General features: G+C 40.3%; 1 protein-coding gene across 1 annotated transcript in view; it reads left to right on the top strand.

The window, feature by feature from the left end:
- Window positions 1-20721, top strand: part of GRIK2 (glutamate ionotropic receptor kainate type subunit 2) — a 421372-nt gene that overhangs the window by 362448 nt on the left and 38203 nt on the right. The window contains exon 14 of the mRNA XM_061989233.1: window positions 19739-19964. Within this exon, the coding sequence (XP_061845217.1) occupies window positions 19739-19964 (226 nt within the window). The remainder of the gene's footprint in view (window positions 1-19738; window positions 19965-20721) is intronic.

Raw genomic sequence — 20721 nt, 5'->3', positions numbered from 1 at the left:
AATGAGTGAAATAATGTAGCCATAAAGGAAAATGGTTAAAGATAATCACCACTGAGTTTGGCTATGTTTTGTATGCTCTACTTAAAGCTGTTTTCTTCTTTAAACAGAAGAAACGAGAGTTCTAAAAATCAAGGAACACTTGCCTCATGTTGGATGTCTGATAGAGACAATCTTGATTTAAAATAAATCTTTCATTAAAGCTTAAATTTATTAAGAACCACAATTTTTTGACCAACATCTCCTCTTCCAAATCAAACAAAAATGAAGAATGACAGTAGGACATCTTTAGAAGGCTGATATGTTTTTTGTTCTGGATTTTGGAATAGAATAGTTGACCAGGTGGATTTTTTTCTCCTCAGGACATGTGATAAATTCACAGAGTTTTCAGAGCTAAAAGCTGTCTGTCCAAGATGAAGGTTTCATCTTGATCATTTAGAACACGTTCTTCATTTGGGATCATGAACACTTAAGGATGCTTTTGAGACAGTATGGGAACTGATTCTTTAAGAAAGAATTCCTTCTTCCAAACCCAGGCATACCTAGGCAAATAGATCCTACTCCTTCAGCATGACTGACAATTGCTGATTGTCAAGAAAACATCGTTTCTTATATGGCTTAGAAGAGGGCATCAGTGAGTAAGGAATATTCACAAATCATGTTTCCATAAACACATTCTTTCCTAGGACTTCTAAGCCTTCTTTCAACTTCTGTCAATTTCTGAGTGCCTGGCTGTATGTCACATTTCTGGTGATATCTTTTCAGTCACAGCACAGGAAAGACATGGAATCTATTTTAGAGCATGTTCAGAGGAGGGCCACAAAATTTATCAGTGGGCTGGAACATCTCTGCTCTGAAAGAAAAGCTGAGAGGGTTGGAGTTCTTCAGCCTGGAGAAGAGAAGGCTTATAAGACAGCTTGTAAGAAAAATAGAGACACCAGGGCCTTTTCACTCTGGACACAAGGAAGAGGTCTTTTTTTGTGATAAGACTGGTGAGACAGTGGATTGTTCAGTGAATATATCATTGGAGGTGTTCAAGGTCAGGTTGGACGGTGCTTTAAGCAACCTAATCTAGTGGAAGATGTTCCTACCCCTACCAGGGAGGTTGAGCTGGATGTTCTTAGATCTTTTCCAACTGAAACCATTCTGTGACTCTGTGAGTGAATAAGAGCTGTTCTCAGTTCACTATAAGGTTTTAGCCAATTTGTAACACAGAGTCAAGAATCGAAGGTTGGTTATAGGGCCATGATTTGCTAATACCAATTATTTCCTTTGTTCCTTCAGTGTTTGAAAGAACCACTGAAACTTTTAGCAGAGGATAAAGTTGATGGCATTCAATCCATCACTCTAATCCAGAAAGACTAGCAGAAATGTTGTCTATGCTAGTGTCATGTCAGAGGGTCCATAAAATTTATGCTTCAGTGTCTTTCATTTCTCATTGATGTTTGTTTGTGACCTTTGTTTCCACTTCATTCAGACAGCTCAGACTGGACTTCTGTTAAGGATCTCTGACCTAGATGTGAGTGTTTCATATTCTGCAGTTGGAAAATAATGTTGTCTTCCACATACAGAGCCTCACAGATCTAGAATACCTATAGATATATCCTTTTGGCAACATCAATATCTATATTAATTATAACAGGTGCAACACACATACAATGAATGTTTGAAATACAGAATACATAGGTCTTCAATTTTAGATATCAGTCTTAAAGGGGTCAAATTTCCTGCAAATGCCTGAAATTTCAATCTTCTCTCAGAAAAAGAAAGTCCTGAGACTTCAAAACCAAGTATAAATTAACTTAGACACAAATATTAGCTTTAGTTTCGATTTCTGAGTGATTCTTACAATCAAGAGAAGTAAAACCCCCATGAATTATTGTTTGCAAGATATTTAAGTAACATTTTGTATAAGGAGATGGTTTCAGCAAGCTGCTCTAATTTATATCCATTGATGAGTATGATTTGCTAGAGTGGATGATAAACAGACCTGTAAAATGGTCTAGGGCAACTGTGTAGACAGTGAGAAGCAGCTTAGTCATTGTCTTTGAGGACGCCAAAGGGTTGATCTCAAAGACAAGTAAATTTATGCATAGGATCATATTAGTCTCTTCTCCATCACTTGATACTTCAAGCAAGGGGATTGCACTTCAATCCAGAAAAGGCACTGTACTGTGGCTGTGATATTTGGTATTCCTTAGATAAAGACTTTTTAAAGGAGGAGAAAATGAGATTGCCATAAGCCTTTTGTCAGCTTCCAGTCTGAAGTAAGTTCATACACATCAAAAAAGACTCCAAGGGAAAAAAAAAAACAAAGTGGAAAAATAAGATGGTCAAAGGAAATGCTTAACACATCTCTACTTTAGGCATTAATCACACTATGCACGAGTGAGGGTCGTGGAATCATAGAATCCTTTCAGCTGGAAGAGACCTTTAAGATCATCCAGAGTAAAACAGCCAAAACAGTTGAACAAGGAGTATTTTAGCTCAGGCAAATGGCAAAAAAACCCTGACTCAGCTAGTGATTTAAAACAGATTCAGCTTCTTAAAGTGAGAGATGAAAGTCTCATATCCAGATTGCTAAGGCAGGGTGGGCAAGTTGGAATGAATTCTCAGAAAAGCTTTTTAAGACAAGCACAAGAAAATCATGATTTTTCCCCAATCTTTAGGAAGAGAGGTAAGGAAAGTTGTAGAGAAAATCAAACAGAATTATGAAAAAATGGTTTTGATCAAAGAAACTGAGCACTCTAAGACTGATTTTAATAACTTTTCTACAGAAAGAAAGCACATTTTTCAATGGTTGACATCAGCTTCCATGTTGAGGGCATCAGGGGTACTGCTTTGTCTTCTCAAAATGTCAAACAGCTGTAAAAAGTAGAGAAAGTGTAATTAAAATAAGAAGGAATAGAGTCTCAAGCCAAGTTATCATTCCTTGCAAGCAAAAACAGTGCTGTGACAGAGATAAATGGAGATAAATCTTTAGTTTTCATACTTGAAGATGTGGGTAAAATGGGTGTATGAACAAGATGTCTCTTTAATGTAGGAGAAATCCACTTTTCTCCAAAGTATTTTAATAAGTAGTATAAAGAGACTTCTCCTGTAAGCTATTATAAATGCCTTGACCAGACTTTAGAGGAGCCATCAACACAAGGAAAAGACAAGAAATTGTTCTTCTATATCCTTGGTGAAGGATATCTGTCTAGTTTAGTATGGATCTGATAAGTAGAGACTGAGGAGGACTGAAAAGTGGTTAAACTGCCAGGCTCAAAGTGTTGTTATGAACAGCTTCAAGTCTAGCTGGAGCTCAACCACAAACAGTGTACCTGCAAGGTCAATGTTGGGTGCTGTATAGATTCACTCTGGTAGGGTGGTAGGGCAGAGTGGACTTTCAGCAAGTTTACAGATGATACAAAACCAGGAGGTGGAGTTGACAGACCATTTGTGCTGCACACAGGCCAGTTGTGCTGCCATTCAGAGGAACCTCAACAGGCTGGTTAAACAGGCAGACAGGAACCTTATGCAAGTGAACAAAAGAAAATGTCCAAATCCTGCGCCTGCAAAGGTGTAACTCCACGTACTAGTACAGGTGGGAAGGATGACCAGCTGGGCTACATTAGGAAGAACATTGCCAGCAGGTAAAGAAAGGTGATCTTTGCCCTTTAGTTAACACAGGTTAGTTCTGCATCCAGTGTAGCCTGGAAGAAGAATGGTTGGGGACAGGGATTATTCATTGATTTTATGAATACCTGATGGGAGAGTGTAAAGAAGATGGAGCCCAACTCTTCTTGGTAGTATCCAGTGAAAGAAGAAGAGGCAGCAGGAAAAACAAATGACATATGAGAAATTTCATTTAAACACAAGAACAAACAGTGTTTTTACTGGGAGGGCCAAGGATGGAAACAGATTGCCCAGAGGGACTGTGAGTTCTCCATCCTTGAACCCTGTGCAATATTCCAGGCAATCTGCTCTTACTAGACTTTGATTGGAGCAGGATTTGGGGCTAGATGATGTCCAAAGGTTTCTTCCAGCCTCAACAGTTATGTGTTTCTGTGATTGCTGTGGCAATCCAGCACAATGGTGTGTCATTCTAGCACAGAACAAGAACTAGCCTCTGTAGCTTTATTTTCCTTGCTTTTCTATGTCCAATTGAATTAATGGGTCTTAAATGGACATTGCCTGGAAGAAATATACAAAAGAGCAGTCAGAAAAGGGAGCAGTGGTTGCATTAACAAAGCAGAATGAGCTGCTTTTCCCTTTCCTACCCAGCTTCAGTGTCAGTAGTGTTTCTCCTGAAACACAATAAGACATTTCAAATATTTAGCCCTCTTTAACTCAAGCTAGACAATTGTTTTAAGGGTATGGCCTATAATTCCTCAAGTTGGTTTTTTTTCCTGAGACTAATAGTGAAAGAAATACATAATATTGGGATAGTAGTTAATAGCATGCAAAAGCAGAAGAATCATTCTGTATGGTTACACAGCTCTGGGATAAGAAGAGGAACTGGACAGGCTGGAGAATTGGGCAGGGGGAAATCTAATGAAATGCAACAAGGGCAAGGGTAGGCTCTTGCATCTGGGAAAGAACAACCCCATGGACCAGCACAGGCTGGGGAATGAACTGCTAGAGAGTAGTGTAGGGGAAAGGGAGCTGGGAGTGCTGGTGGGCAGCAGGATGAGCATGAGCCAGCAATGTGCCCTCGTGGCCAAGGATGCCAATGGCAGCCTGGGGTGGATGGGAAGGGCTGTGGGCAGTAGGTGGGCAGAGGTTCTGCTCCTGCTCTACTCTGCCCTCAGGAGACCACATCTGGAATATTGTGTCCAGTTCTGGGCCCCTCAGTTCCAGAAGGACAGGGAGCTGCTGGAGAGAGTTCAGTGCAGGGCCACCAAGATGATGGAGTGGAGCATCTCCCTTGTGATGAAAGGCTGAGGGAGCTGGGACTCTGCAGCTTGGAGGAGACTGAGGGGTGACCTCATTCATGTTTACAGGTACATAAAGGATGGGTGTCAGGAGGCTGGAGCCAGGCTGTTCTCAGTGATGGCCAATGATAGGACAAGGGGCAATGAGGACAAGCTGGAACAGAAGAGGTTCCAAAGAAATACAAGGAAAAACTTGTTCCCTGTTGAGGTGAGGGAGCACTGGCAGGGGCTGCCCAGATGGGCTGTGGTGTCTCCTCTGGAGACATTCTAACACAACTGGATGAGTTCCTATGTGCCCTGCTCTAGGTGGTGCTGCTCTGGCAGGGGGGTTACACTGGATGAGCTTTCCAGGTCCCTTCCAACCCTTAGGATTCTGTGAAATTAGCATTTTACTGGGATTTCTTTATCCTTTCATTTTACTCAAAATGACAAAATCAAATGGAGACTAATTATAATGCAAAGGAAATGTTATGGTTATGGGACTGTGGCTTGCATATAATATTTTTTCACTTATTTTACATTTAACCATTTCCCTCTGGATTTAAAGGCAAAAAACTGTCAAGGATACCATAGTATTTGACTAGTATCTATTCTTGTAAAGTTGATTATGGAATACATGGTTTTAAGAAAAAAATACCCCAGAATTATGGAAAATAATGTCATGATGTGAATGGACAGAGTGTGCTAATCAACAAATGCTGTCACATCTGTCACGGTGGACGTGAATATGCTCTTCCCAGAGACCTTCACTAAATTGGCACCTTCCTGGAAGGTTCAGTGCAACTGTGTCAGATAAAAATAAAGCAGAATCAAATCATAAGAATATAAATGCAAAGTAATAAGATTATAGTACTTGCCTCTGTTTCAGAAATGACATTGACTGCACATCACTGGAGTTAATTATTGCTAAGCTGAAAGAGTAATAGTTGATTAGGGCCTTATGACTGAAGTTCAAAGATGTTTACAAAGCTATGCACCTTAAAGCAAGTCATTTTCCTTTACTAATTGTATTGCTGACAGATTATTATTTATCAGTAGTTGTTAATTCCAAACTGAGCTTAGTGATGTACCAGTTCAATAGCTGACCCAAGTCCTCATTAGAAACATGTCATGTTAATTGACACCATTTTAAGCAAACTCAGCAAATGATGAGCAATATTCAAAATAGAGATGAAGTTATTCACTTCCCAAAAAAGTTTCATCCACTTTATCATCATTTATCGTTTATTTATCATTTATTCTATGGTCATATTGGCAGCTGTTTGCACTGTATCTGTTTTGATTGCTTTTCCTCTTGGAATATGCAGAAAAATCAGATCTGCAGTGTTATTACAGTACATTTTTCAACACAATGGCTTTCAAACTCATAGGTGATCTCTGCAGCCCTGTCTGTGAGTAATTGAGGGTCACCTGAAACAATAGAACGGCAGTGAGACATGAGCAGTGGCATCAGTAATGTGCCAAGATACAATCACAAGAAACATCACTGCAGCTCATTATTTTTCCTCAAAAAATCATAAATTAGATTTGTTTCCATAAAATTCCCTAGAATGGAACTTTCCAACTTTGTAAAAAAGGTTTGATTAAAGCAACTAAATAAGGAAGAAATTCAAACACTGCAGCCTGAGTTATTACTCATTGAAATTACTCAGCAGACTCATTTGGTAACCTCTGTAAAGGTAACCTCTGGCTTGTTTTGGTAAGCATGTTAGCAAAGGTATTAATATGAATTTAGCTAAATTTCACTTAATGGATGTTCACACTTCATCAGAAATGGTGTTTCTTATTAGCTTTTTATTGGATGAACATATATATATATATTTATAATGTCAGATATGTATATTCCTTCTCTTAAACCCCAGATGACACATGCCACAAAATAAGTGTTTTCAGTCCTCTTTGAAGCAACTTTTTGTTGATGCATGCTGAGGCCTCATCTGGAGTCCTGTGTCCAGTTCTGGGCTCCTCAGCTCAAGAGGGACAGGGAAGTGCTGGAGAGAGGCCAGCACAGGGCCACCAAGATGATCAGGGGACTGGAACATCTTTCATATGAGGAAAGGCTGCAGGACCTGGGGCTGTTTAGTCTGGAGAAGAGGAGACTGAGGGGGGATCTTATTAACATTTACAGATATCTAAAGGGTGGGTGTCAGGAGGTTGGGACAGCACTTTTTTTCTATAGTAGCTAGCAACAGGACAAGGGGTGATGGGATGAAGCTGGAACACAAAAAGTTCCACTTAAACATAAGAACAAACTGTGTCACTGTTTGAGTGAGGGAGCCCTGGCCCAGGCTGCCCAGGGAGGGTGTGGAGGCTCCTTCCTTGGAGGTCTTCAAGACCCACCTGGACACGTTCCTGTGTGACCTGATCTAGGTGAACAAGCTTCTGCAGGGGGGTTGGACTGGATGATCTCTAAAGGTCCCTTCCAACCCTACCATTCTATGATAACAAGTCTTGTTCAGCCCCCAAAATTCATAGAGAAGAAAGTGTAGATGCTTTTAGCGTGTGTAATTATAAAGTTATAAATATTAATTAATATTTCAGTCAATAATAGAAGTCTCTTACTGTGAGGATTAGTAGAAATTTTTAGTTAGATAGCTAGGGCACCTCTGGAGTTCACATGGTGTGAGCTTGCAGACTGCTACTAAACATTTTTCTTCCAGCTCAGGAATCTCTAGAAAAAAAAGGAAGAATTTTGATAAAACTTCTCCATGGTTAAGTTTAGATTTTGTACATTGTCTTAATTTTTCTGCCAAGCAAAATCAATGTGAAATTTTGCTGTTTTTCCCCTGTCACTCTGTCTTAGTTCCTAACACATAATTCTGTGAGGCTGTTTTGAAACCTGATTTCACTGTCTCTTATTCCACTTTTCATTGCACCTGCAATTGTTGAAATAACAAGATTTTCTGTTAGACTGAAATCAGATTTCTTGGTTTTGTTCCTCTAAAGTGCTTAACAGACTCGGAAGGTTCAACTTTGAGAAAGGCAGATATTTCTCACTTACATCCTTCTGTTCCTACTCCCTAATTTGTACAGTATTTGTGTAAATAAAAAGTATCAGGATAGTGTACAAGCTCTTGTAATGGAAGTTTGACTTGTGGAAATGTGATCTGTGTGCTCCTGAGAGACTTAAATGATCTCAGAATTAAGTGTGTTTATCACTGACGTTTCATGTTATATCCCAAGTGTGATACGTAGCTGCCATTTTAAAAGTAAAGACTGAGGGAAGATGACATAGAATCAGAGAATGGTAGGAGTTAGAAGGGACCTTTAGAGATCAGCCAGTCCAAATCCCTTGCAGAAGCAAGTCCCACCTAGATCACATCAGCCTAACTTCTTGTTTCCTTGTGCTGGCTGATAGGATTCAATGTCAGTATCATTCTAACTTTACTTTCTGTTATTAAAGATGTCATTTAATAAGACCACAGTTGGACTTCATCTTGCATCATACATGCACAAAGGAAAAGCTGAAACTGGGAAGAAGTAAGAGGTTACAGTACTTGTCTCCTTGATATTTCCAAAACCTCAAGGCAACTAACAGAGGTAGAACATCCATCATTTTCAGGCTGTACCATATGTTGGACATTTCCCACTGCAGACCTGATAGAACACTGTTGTCACAGAAATAAGTATCTGTGCCTATAGCCAATGTAAAGTTCAATGTAACCTGTTCCTAAAGAGGAAAACATAGTAGCCAAGGCTCTACTGAAACTGCACACTTGTGTGTTTTTGTAGATAGATTTTGAACAGCACAGGTTCATGCAGCTCATATGGAGTAGTAGAGATGTACTGGATGAATTTGTCATTGATCTTGTTTTTCCTCTACAAAAATATATAAGACTGGAATTTTGGATTCATACATAATAATGCTACTAAAAATGGTCTTTTGGGTTTTTGATTTGTTTCTTTCAGGAATGGTTCTGCACAAATCAGTTGTGTTTTAAGAGCTTTATAATAAGCAATAATAAAACAAGTAGCTGCCACAGCATTAGCTGGAGAAATCTTAGAATAGCCTTTGGCTATCGGTGTATTATTTAACAGAAAACACTAACATGACTGATCTAAATCACTGAATGACCAAACTGATTAACTGTTGAGGAACTTTTCCTTGTTTTATTCTTCTTGGAAATTTCCAGTTACTGTAACCCCACTAATTTTGAGCACTTCCCCCTGCAGAAACTGGAATGTACCAGTTAATAATACCCAAAAAGAAATTCTTTCCCCTCCATTCTGCTGTACACTTGCTGTTCTAGCTGCTCCACATTATAAATGAAACAGAGCCTTTGCAGAATTTCCTTAGTGGTCAGAAGCTATACTAAATGCTTTCCTCTGTAAACTGAGTTACTAGCTCTGCTTACACTGCCAGTGCTCACTTATTAGGTGTCCCAATTGCAGAATGCAAATAAGTACTTGAATTCTATCTCTTGGCGTGTTATATGATGGTGGCAGTACTGCCATTTCTCCCATAAACTTGTTAAAAAATGAGTAGAGACTCTGTCAGTGATAAAATTATACTCAAAACTACATCTTATAAATCTGCTGTTGCTTGTGTTTCCTGAACAAATCACTAATGAAACCCAACACACACAGATTCACCTTTAGATGAATTCTTCAGCATTCAGTTGGGATGAAAAGTTCCCTCGTCTTTGTTTTTAACCTCTCTCTTGTTGGAAGGAAGCAGTTCTGTTAGTGATGTGTGCTTAACTTCTCAAGAGTTTTGTTTAGGAGACTACAGGTGTTTCAAGATAAAACAATCAGAATTATTCCAAGACCTGGCAGATTTGCTAATAAACATTTCTTCTGATCAGTATCCTACCACTCCTCTCTACCTTTGCAGTGAACCACATATGGCATCAATCCTGTTTGCCTGAATTAAGTCCAATTTTCTATCTACCAAGGTCAGACAAGTACAGAGAAAGACTCATCTGTTTCTAGCTAGCACATATGGTCCAGTGTTATTGGTAATTTACTTACTAGAATAAAAAAGGACTAAATGTTAAATCCAAATCCCAATGCAGACTGCCTCAATGGTGGCTTATGCTAATCTAGAGCTGAGTAGTATTTAACATGAGCTGTTTTATAAAGACATACTTGAAATTATAAGCTAGCTTGGACATCCAGAATTTTGTTAGGTCTCACAAGTAATGGGGAAATTTACTGGGGAAAGAAACTACTTGTCTGTGCCACTAGACTGATTTTCACGACTATGAATACAGGCAATAACTAATGCTAATGCTGCTGCTTGTCAGGTGCCAAATTGTCAAGGAAAATGTCATTAAGGCTTTTTAAATCCATGAAGATAACAAAACAATATTTATTCCTAACTGGTTTGTACAACAAATTAGCAAATAATAGTGAAGTTTTGGTACTTTCTCTGCATTCAGGGAGCTCTTGATTGCTGTGTGATTTCAAATGCTGCCTGATGAGTTTCTTTCAAATCAGAGCAACAAGAGAGTGGTTTTGGGCATAGTGCATACTAATTTTGCTTTGAACATTGCACAAACAACTTCCATGCCAGTTTAGGTGTGAGAATAAAATTGTTAAATCATGGCATTGTGATGAATTCTTACTGTATTACAGGCAAATATTTAAGTAGTGGTTGTGAACCTGATGCTCTGTTCCAATGGTGAAACTTAGAAAAGTTTGCTTCCAGATATAGTGTAAATGAAAAATGGAGTTTTGTGCTGTAGTTTGTATCTGAGAATAGGCAGAGTGAGGACAAGTGGATTTGTCTTTACAGTACATGCAGAATATAGGATCTGATTTATAAGTAGACTAAATTCGCTTAATGTGTTCTTCCTAATTATAAAGCCCTGGTGAGGCCTCATCTGGAGTCCTGTGTCCAGTTCTGGGCTCCTCAGCTCAAGAGGGACAGGGAAGTGCTGGAGAGAGGCCAGCACAGGGCCACCAAGATGATCAGGGGTATAGAACATCTTTCATATGAGGAAAGGCTGCGGGACCTGGGGCTGTTTAGTCTGGAGAAGAGGAGACTGAGGCGAGATCTTATTAACATTGACAAACATGTAAAGGGTGGGTGTCAGGAGGTTGGGACATCCCTCTTTTCTATAGTAGGTAGCAACAGGACAAGGGGTGATGGGATGAAGCTGGAACACAAAAAGTTCTATTGAAACATAAGGAAAAACTGTTTGAGTGTGAGGTGAAGGAGCCCTGGCCCAGGCTGCCCAGGGAGGGTGTGGAGGCTCCTTTCTTGAATGCCTTCAACACTCACCTGGACACGTTCCTGTGTGACCTGATCTAGGTGACCCTGCTTCTGCAGAGGGGTTGGACTGGATGATCTCTAAAGGTCCCTTCCAACCCTACCATTCTGTGATTCTATGATAAAGAAAGAAGCCTACAGTTTGTGTGGAGAAATAGCACACTTGTCATCTTCCACAGTATTTTACAAAAAAGAACCACCATGACATTAATTACAATTTAGTAGAGGACTACAAATCAATCTGGTATAAAAAGCAAAGAAGTTTTCTGAAATCCATTAGTGATTTTAGAGCTATAAAATCCTCACTTACTTCCAGGTCAAAGCTGATAGTGAAAACTTATTTCAGTAGCATTGGAGTTGGAGGGTTTTCAGCCATGAATTACTTTAAATATTTAAGCTTTGTTCAAAATCATTGTTGTTTAAAACAAAAAGTCAGCACAATCAGGTCAAGAGTAAAAATGTCTTTCTCTGAGCACTGTATTTTTTCATTCCTTGTAGCTGTATTCTTGGCAGAAACACCTCTCTTACCTTTTTTTCATTTGTGTTCTATGGACCATGAAAACTGCTGTTATAGAGAGAACACTGTATGCACTGGTTGTGTTGGGTTTATGCTCACACAGCAAAATCTAAATGGGCTGGTTCACTGAGGGGTTTTCAGGCCTCAGCAGTTGTGAAAAAGTATGGAAGGAAAAACAAAAAGGGGGAAAAAAAGCAAGAAGTGCCCTGAGGTCAGATAAAGTCAAAGGGATCAGTCTGATACAAAAGAAGCCTGTCCTTTTCACTTTGATAGCTGAGGAAAGGCTACTCTCATAGTTCTAGGAGACAATAAAGAAAGCACAGTGCTACAAAGATAACTTCTGTAACTCATTGCTAATCTGGTCAGAAAACCAGATAATACTCAGGAATCCACTTGAGTTAACAAAATCTGTCTGACAGAGGACAGCTAAGTCTGGTCTGCTGTCCAGTACAGCTGGAGGAATGCATATTTTCACTATACTTGAGATGCTGGTGTTTAGCATGGTGCTTTGTAAAAGCTGTGCCTTACCCTGTAGCACTGACTCAAAACTGTTCACTACCCATGTATGAATGCAGAATTTGGAATGTCTATGGCATGACACGGTATTATGGAGGCATCAGGTGCAGATATGCTATTAAGATCAAATTGTGTTTTATCCATAACGTGCCCAGCTCTGTTAAAAATGGTAAATACACTGCTTCTGCTGCCTCAAAAAACAGCACTTACTTTTGGAGGGTAGAATTAACAGGACATGGAGTGATACTATGTAAAGATAAAAAAAATCATATAATAGAATCACAGGATGGTAGAGGTTGGAAGGGACCTTTAAAGATCATCCAGTGTAACCCCCCCTGCAGAAGCAGGGTCACCTAGATCAGGTCACACAGGAACGTGTCCAGGTGGGTCTTGAAGACCTCCAAGGAAGGAGCCTCCACACCCTCCCTGGGCAGCCTGGGCCAGGACTCCCTCACCTGAAACAGTGAAATAGCCTTTTCTTATGTTTAAGTGGAACTTTTTGTGTTCCAGCTCCATCCCATTACCATAGAAAAAATGGGATGCCCCAACTTCCTGACACCCACCATTTAGATATTTGTCAGTATTAATGCCATCCCCTCTCAGTCTCCTCTTCTCCAGACTAAGCAGCCCCAGTTCCCACAGCCTTTCCTCAGCAGGAAGGTATCAGTAAGACGTGATCTCTTCCCTTCTGATGCCTGTAGCTGATTCTCACATTGATTATTGTTTGTATATATTGCTGTTTGGCTCAGAAGCCCCAGTAATGCATCATCATTGTCCTCTTCAGAAATGCTGTGCAGTCTTATTTCAAGGAACTCAGATTCATATTAAGAAGTGGGAAAGGTGGATCAGTATACACAGACATAGATTATAGAAAGAATAAAGTACATTGAAACAAGGCACAACAGCACAAACATATCATCAGTCACTGGCAGATATTTGAACTGCATATATCAGCCTTTCCACGTTTCCATCTGGTGACAGTTCAGGAGAACCAGCAGAATATTTATGTTTATTTGTGATTTATTCTCACTTATGCAAGTGTTCGGATTTTTTCTAGCTTTATCTCTGAATTTCTCTGTGTTTATAATGCTTGAGGACATTTACAGAATTCCTAACACTTTCTTTACCTTAGACTGTTGGTTTGTTCTGTCGGCTTTAAGCTTGTCACACTACGATTGGAGATGTATGCAACTGATTAACTTTATCTCTCTATTAAGGGTATTAATCCTCTGTGGCCTAAAATACTGCAGACATATCCCAAACATATTAGCTATGAGCCATAAAAGGATCATCTAGAGTATTTGCTTCACCTAAATTTGACTTCTAAACTTCCTCTGTTTAGGAAAAAAATCTTGAAGTACATTATTGCTTTTTTTGTCTTTGTGAAGAACATCACAAATACATTTTCAAGCTTATTTCACAGCTATGTAGATTTAGGTCATGTGTCAAAACAAAGCGTCAGGCTTACAGAAGATCAATAAGGCCTGGATACAATAAATGTACTGTCTGAACAGCTCAGCTTGGATTTTCATTGTGGTCAGGATTTTCAAGGCGTCATGTACAAAACAATTGGGATGAGTCTACTTGAGTTTCAAAGGGCTGAAGGGTGAAAAAGACAGGAAAATGTGTTTCCCTGCCTAGTAATGGGTTTATCTTTGGCTTGATGTATAAACTACAGCAGTTCACAGTGTTTCTGGGGTTTGTTTTGTTCTGTGGATGGTTTTTTTTTCCCAGTCAGGAGATTATGTAGTTTGATTTGTGTTCTTGGAATTGCTCAATGTCACAATGTGAAGAGGCTCCAGACACACTGCTGTACAGAACTTCATACTGATAAAGAATCACAGAAATTGGTGTAAACTCAGAGATGGAAGACATATCTAGAGATCCCTTTGTCTTGTTGGAGGAGATCTGCTTTCCTAATTGAAAGCAAGACCTTACAGCAGCTAATTCAAAGCCTGTTAACCTGTCACAAATACTTCCAGTGAGCTGATTCCACCACTTCTCTCGGCTGCTGCACTGCTTAGCTGTTCTCATAATGAAGGTTTTGTTTCTTATAGCCACATACAATTTCTTTTCAGCAGCTTAGGCTGTTGACTCTCACCCTGTCACCATGCATCCTAATGAAGAGAGCACCTCCAACTTCTCTCTAACCTTCTCTTTAAGTAATGGGAGAATGTGATTAGATTCTGTGTAAGCCTTCCTTTCCAGGTTGAACAACACATAAGTGATGAGCTTGGTAAAGTAAGAAGTGACATTTAATAATCTGTATTATAGAAGGTTAGAATAACTGTATATAATTGTTCCTTTGGCCTTAAAATAAATCCAGGAATCAAGTAACTGTAAGAAAAGCAGCCTATGTCCAGTCAGAAGGTAATGCTCAGGAAATGTCACATGGCTCTTATAGACAGTGCCATAAACGGAACACAGTACAGTAGGATTGGGAGTCTGTGTGGTTTGCTTTGATTGTCATGGTTTTATTCTTATGTGCTGAAGAGTGCTTTCCTAAAATATAATGGATTCTGATGTTTTTTACATCTTTCTTTCTTTGTTATAGCTTCTTCTGAGCTTAAGTATTGCATAGGGGGAAAAAAAATCTGAGGCCTTGCTCCTAGAAGCTAAGAAAAAATCATAGAATCACAGAATGGTAGGGTTGGAAGAGACCTTTAGAGATCATCCAGTCCAACCCCCCTGCAGAAGCAGGGTCACCTAGATCAGGTCACACAGGAACATGTCCAGGTGGGTCTTGAAGATCTCCAAGGAAGGAGCCTCCACACCCTCCCTGGGCAGCCTGGGCCAGGGCTCCCTCACCTGAACAATGAAATAGCCTTTTCTTATGTTTAAGTGGAACTTTTTGTGTTCCAGCTTCATCCCATCACCCCTTGTCCGAGTGTCCCAGCCTCCTGACACCCACCCTTTAGATATTTATAAATGTTAATGAGATCTCCCCTCAGTCTCCTCTTCTCCAGACTAAACAGCCCCAGGTCCTGCAGCCTTTCCTCATATGAAAGATGCTGCAGTCCCCTGATCATCTTGGTGGCCCTGTGCTGGCCTCTCTCCAGCACTTCCCTGTCCCTCTTGAGCTGAGGAGCCCAGAACTGGACACAGGACTCCAGATGAGGCCTCAGCAGGGCAGAGCAGAGAGGGAGCAGAACCTCCCTTGACCTGCTGCCCACACTCTTCTTGATGCATCCCAGGCTGCCATTGGCTTCTTGCCCACGAGGGCACATTGCTGGCTCATATTTAGCTTGTTATCACCCAGCACTCCCAGGTCTCTCTCTGCAGAGCTGCTCTCCAGCAGGTCACCCCCAGCCTGTGCTGGTGCATGGGGTTGTTCCTCCCCAGCTGCAGGACTCTGCCCTTGTCCTTGTTGAACCTCAGCAGGTTCCTCTGTGCCCAACTCTGCAGCCGGTCGAGATCCCGCTGAATGGCAGCACAGCCTCTGGGGAATCAGCCAGTGCTGCCAGTTTGGTGCCAGCAGGGAACTTGCTGAGGGTCACTCTGTCCCCTCATCCAGGTGGTTGATGAAGATGTTGAAAGAAGTTAGCTGCTATCATGAAAACAACAATCACCATTAACAGATGTGTGATTTGTCCTTTGTAGAAATTCGACAGAGTTTTCCTGGCACGTTTTTGCTATGCACTTATCCAATCTTGTCTTGTATCATGAGGTCTGCTTCCCTCTCCTTTGACCCTTGTTTATTGTGGCATTCATTCAACATCCTGATATTTTTCTAACCTTGTGGTCCGGGGTCTCACTGCTCAGACATTTGTTTTTCCCAGCCAGTGCTTCAAGACAGAGCAACAACACATTCCTAAAAACGATTCCTTCTGTTTCCAGCCTCACATTTGTACATAGCATTAGACTCATTTAGAGCCTTTGCCATGCTTCCTCTTGTGATCCCTGACATGCACAGTTATCTTCCAATGATCTTTAATTTATGAACGCTGATTATGTGGCTTGACATTATCCTTTTAATGTCATTGTGAGAGCTGTAATTTCATGCATCAGGGAGATGAGTTTCTTGATTTGCTTAACCTTTTCGTTTCCATCTTTTCTATTAGATCTCTTTTTCATCTGCCAGCGTAATACGAATGTTGTCAAGCACAGGCAGGTTTCTTACTACTCTGCATTGTTTTTATCTTTACTGAGAACACAAGTGTGATAAATCACGTCACCACAAGTTGTCTGATACAGACATCATTTGTGGTTGATTTCAACTTAGGTCAGATTTCCAGAGAGGGATTTCCAGTTAGCTGAAACTATATGGTGAACTAAAGCAGATAAAACAAAGCACCTCCTTGATATGTGATGATTAACCAGATTGATTTGCACACGGTGAAGGAAGATGGAAACATAATGTAAATCCAAACATCTGCTTCTATGGTCTGAATGACACAGTCATAAACACGAGAAGCAATATGTACATATTAGGTCGTCATCCTCTTTAGTTCAATGTCAAATGGGCTCCTGATGCTTTTTATTGCCTGGCTCCTTGATTTTAGTCACATGGTTCTGCCGAGTCAAACACAGAGGATAAACCATTTGTGTTTGTATTGTCCTGAATCAAACTCTGTTGTTCTGTTTTTGGATAAATCATCCCCTGTTGTACTTCAAAAAATCCCATCACCTGTCCTCTGTAAATATTTTTGGTAAGAAATTCTAAGCACTAGTTAAAATTGAGGGGTCACAGGTAGACAGTCTGTTTTCCTTGGCATAATTTCAGTCCTGACTTTTAGCTTTTAGGGGTGGAAGAAAGACATTGCAGTGTTCTGCCTGCATTAGGGATCACTGTGCACTTGTTAGCTTCACAGTGGTGAGCAGTGTGCACTGAGGGTGTGTGTTTTCTGTTACCTTCTACACTTACACTAATCATGTGTAGACTTTTTCTAACTTTTGTGGATTCGTTAGCTTTAGTTATTCCAGTAAGAGAGCAAATCTCTCTGATTTTGTTGGTGACCTCCACTCCTTCCTTTTCAGCTGAAGCAGTGACATCATCCCAGTTGATTAAATCAGTCATTGTAATAAGAATGCTCTGTCCTTCAGAGGATATTGTATTTTTTCCTATGTTCTAATGCTTCAATAGAAAGCAACCATCCCCCTTGCTAACATTTTCAGCCTGGAAATGTTCTGTGAGCTTGTTTTCTCCCAGCAGAACCGTGTATGTATTACAGTTCATTATTTTCTATTATAACTCGTTTGCCTTTTTTTCCCCCTCTGCATGAGTCAGCAATGTGTAACTAACAGTTTGCTAAACTTGTTTTCTCTGCTAGTGTTTGGTATGGCTGAGATTATTTATAGTGGTTAAAATATTTGTTTGGTGTGCTGGAGTTAAGATTGTATGTCAAAAGGATTAAATGCAGGTTATTGGTAAAATCATACAAATAGTGAAAAACATTAATTTCCCATCCTTTCTGTGCTACACAGTAATTTAGATTCCTACAGAGCTGATGTGCAGTGCTCAAAATGTGTTTTGCTACAGTAGAATATTAACTACTTGCAAGAACTGTTTTCAAAAGCAACCATATGAGGAGAGGCCATATCTGTTTGGTCTTTATTCTTTGCACTCGCAGTAGGTTCTGAAGAAAAGTGATTTCATAGAATCACAGAATGGTAGGGTTGGAAGGGACATTGAGAGATCATCCAGTGCAACCCCCCTGCAGAAGCAGGGTCACCTAGATCACGTCACACAGGAACGTGTCCAGGTGGGTCTTGAAGACCTCCAAGGAAGGAGCCTCCACACCCTCCCTGGGCAGCCTGGGCCAGGGCTCCCTCACCTGAACAGGGAAAGAGATTTTCTTATATTTAAGTGGAACAATTGTGTTCCAGCCTCATCCCATCACCCCTTGTCCTGTTGCTAGATACTATAGAAAAGAGGGATGTCCCAACCTCCTGACACCCACCCTTTAGATATTTATAAATGTTAATAAGATCCCCCTCAGTCTCCTCTTCTCCAGACTAAACAGCCTCAGGTCCCGCAGCCTTTCCTCATATGAAAGATGCTCCAGTGCCCTGATCATCTTGGTGGCCCTGTGCTGGCCTCTCTCCAGCACTTCCCTGTCCCTCTGGAGCTGAGGAGCCCAGAACTGGACACAGGACTCCAGATGAGGCCTCACCAGATATGGCAGAGCAGAGGGGGAGCAGAACCTCCCTTGACCTGCTGCCCACACTCTTCTTGATGCATTCCAGGATTGCCAGGATTTCCCCTTCCCTTGTAACTAAAATCTTTAGCAATCAGGCACACATTATGTTCAGTACAGTAACACCGAGCTCAATCAGAGGCCTAAAAGCCTTTACTTTTGTTCACATTGACACTAAAGTTAGTTCAAAGGCCTGATTTGCTAAGTCCCGGTCTGAGTGAAATAACTCTTGGATTGTATCTCTGTAGGGGGACAAAGTAATCATTTTTCTAAACAGATGTTCTTTTTATTGCACATACACTGTTAATTCTCCTCCAGGGCAGAACTTGTATCTACCAAACAGCTCAACTTCAGAAAGTTTTGCAGTATTAATCTGTGTTTAGTATCTTCAGCAGAGTGGATGCCAATGTTGAAGGCTGACATGAAAAGATGGGAGAGTCTTTAAGTCTGATTCTACTAGTTCTCCTGCCATATTCCTTCATTTTATACACTAGGCAAGAGCTAACAGCACTGAACATTTTTCTGTTACATCTTGAGTTTGAAGCAGTATTAAAGAGATGGGACAAATATCACAACTTCTAATACTGTATCTATTTATCCAGTGATCATGATTTCTTAAGCAGTGTTTTACAAAGATGAAGGAAGTCAATATCACTTTTAAAGAGGCTTACATGAAACAAAGGAGGTGACTCCTCTATATTTGCACAATTTGTGCCAAACTACAGCTCTTTTGCCTCAAACTACTATCTCTCTCTTCCAACCACATGAGTTCTTTGCATTTCAAGAACATTAAAGCACACATTCATAAGACTTTTAGAAGCCAGTTTCTGAATGGCAAGCTAGTATTAGTGTGACCAAAATGTGATACTATCTCTTGCCTAAAATCTCTCTCCAAGTACTTTTGCAGTGTACCACGGATAAAGTGTTTGCCACCTTCTCCCTCGTAACTCTTTCCTCCACACACTGCCATCCTTCAGCTCTTTGATTACTTCAGATTGCCACACTGCACATTGGATTTTCAGAATTGCTCAGAATGGCTGAAATAAGAGTGAAAATGTCAAATGAGTCAGAATCCACAGGTTCTCCTATAGCACGAGGGTGAAATACTTCACACTTTTCCACTGCCAATACTCATAGGCTTTCATCCTACATATGAACAATAACACCTGGATAAGCAGATATTCTGTGTTTCCTCAAGACTCTGTGTTACACAGACAAGAGAAGAGGTACAGATAAAAGGTACAGGCGCCATTAGGAATGCCTTGATAAACCTGACACACTAAAACACGACGACAGCAAGGTGAAACTGAGTGTATGCTTTCTAGAATAGAAACATGGACTAGTTTAGATTGGAAAAGGCATTTAAATTCGTTGAGTTCAACTGTTACCTTAGCACTGCATATTGGTCTTACTGATGTTACATCTAATATTTGTCTTTCAGAAATCCAAAATCTCCACCTATGACAAGATGTGGGCCTTCATGAGCAGCAGGAGGCAGTCAGTCCTGGTCAAAAGTAATGAAGAAGGTATCCAGCGTGTGCTTACCTCTGATTATGCCTTTTTAATGGAGTCGACCACCATTGAGTTTGTCACACAGAGGAACTGTAACCTAACACAGATTGGAGGCCTGATAGACTCGAAAGGTTACGGCGTTGGAACTCCCATGGGTAGGTGACATGTCAACAATTTGTTCTCTGTTCATTCATCTTGGTTGCTGCAGCAGCACAGAAAAGCTCCAGCACACTGTTGCTTTCCCTACATTTCTAACCTTGTGTGTTTGTTTCTCTTTTTCCCCACCTGGGGAAAATATAACATGTTATATCAATGTTTATGGGGGGTGTCTTTAATTTTTAAACAGGAAAAATAGCTATTTTACAAAAAAAATGGACATTTTCCTATCCTATGTATCTCCCACAGTGTGCCTTCCATGTGTTCAATAACAACAGCAAAAAGTGCTTTTCATAGCACTTAATTTCCTTAAAGCTTAATATGTTTCAAACTGTCTTTAGATAAGGAGGTGACAGTACAAGGCTGGCATTGGCAAATGGGCATAGTGCTCCTGTACTGAGAGGGAAAATCACTAAGATTCTTAAAAGAGAAGGAAATATTTCATAACAGGCCATGTATAATCTATAGACAAACAAAATACTGAATTAATATTGTTGGATATGGTTTTACAAGGCAATTCCAATCCTGTAACTGTTTTCCAAGTCTGGTGTTCTTGAGTAGGTACAAAACTTCAGTTGCAAGGTTAGAAGCCAACTATAGACAGTAGTTTATCTGCAGAATGAGATGCAGCAAGCACTGAGGTACTGAGATTCCATTGACTGCAGTGATTTTAGAAGGATATGAGCTGAGGATCTGGCTTTCAGAATAGATGAGAAAAGAAAATGACACAAAATGGCAATAGAAGGTGACACAGGA

The sequence above is a fragment of the Colius striatus genome, chromosome 2 (assembly GCF_028858725.1).
Source record: "Colius striatus isolate bColStr4 chromosome 2, bColStr4.1.hap1, whole genome shotgun sequence".
In the NCBI taxonomy this organism is placed as follows: Eukaryota; Metazoa; Chordata; class Aves; order Coliiformes; family Coliidae; genus Colius; species Colius striatus.
Note: the sequence above shows the minus strand (reverse complement) of the source record. Positions and strands in the feature narration are given on the sequence as shown.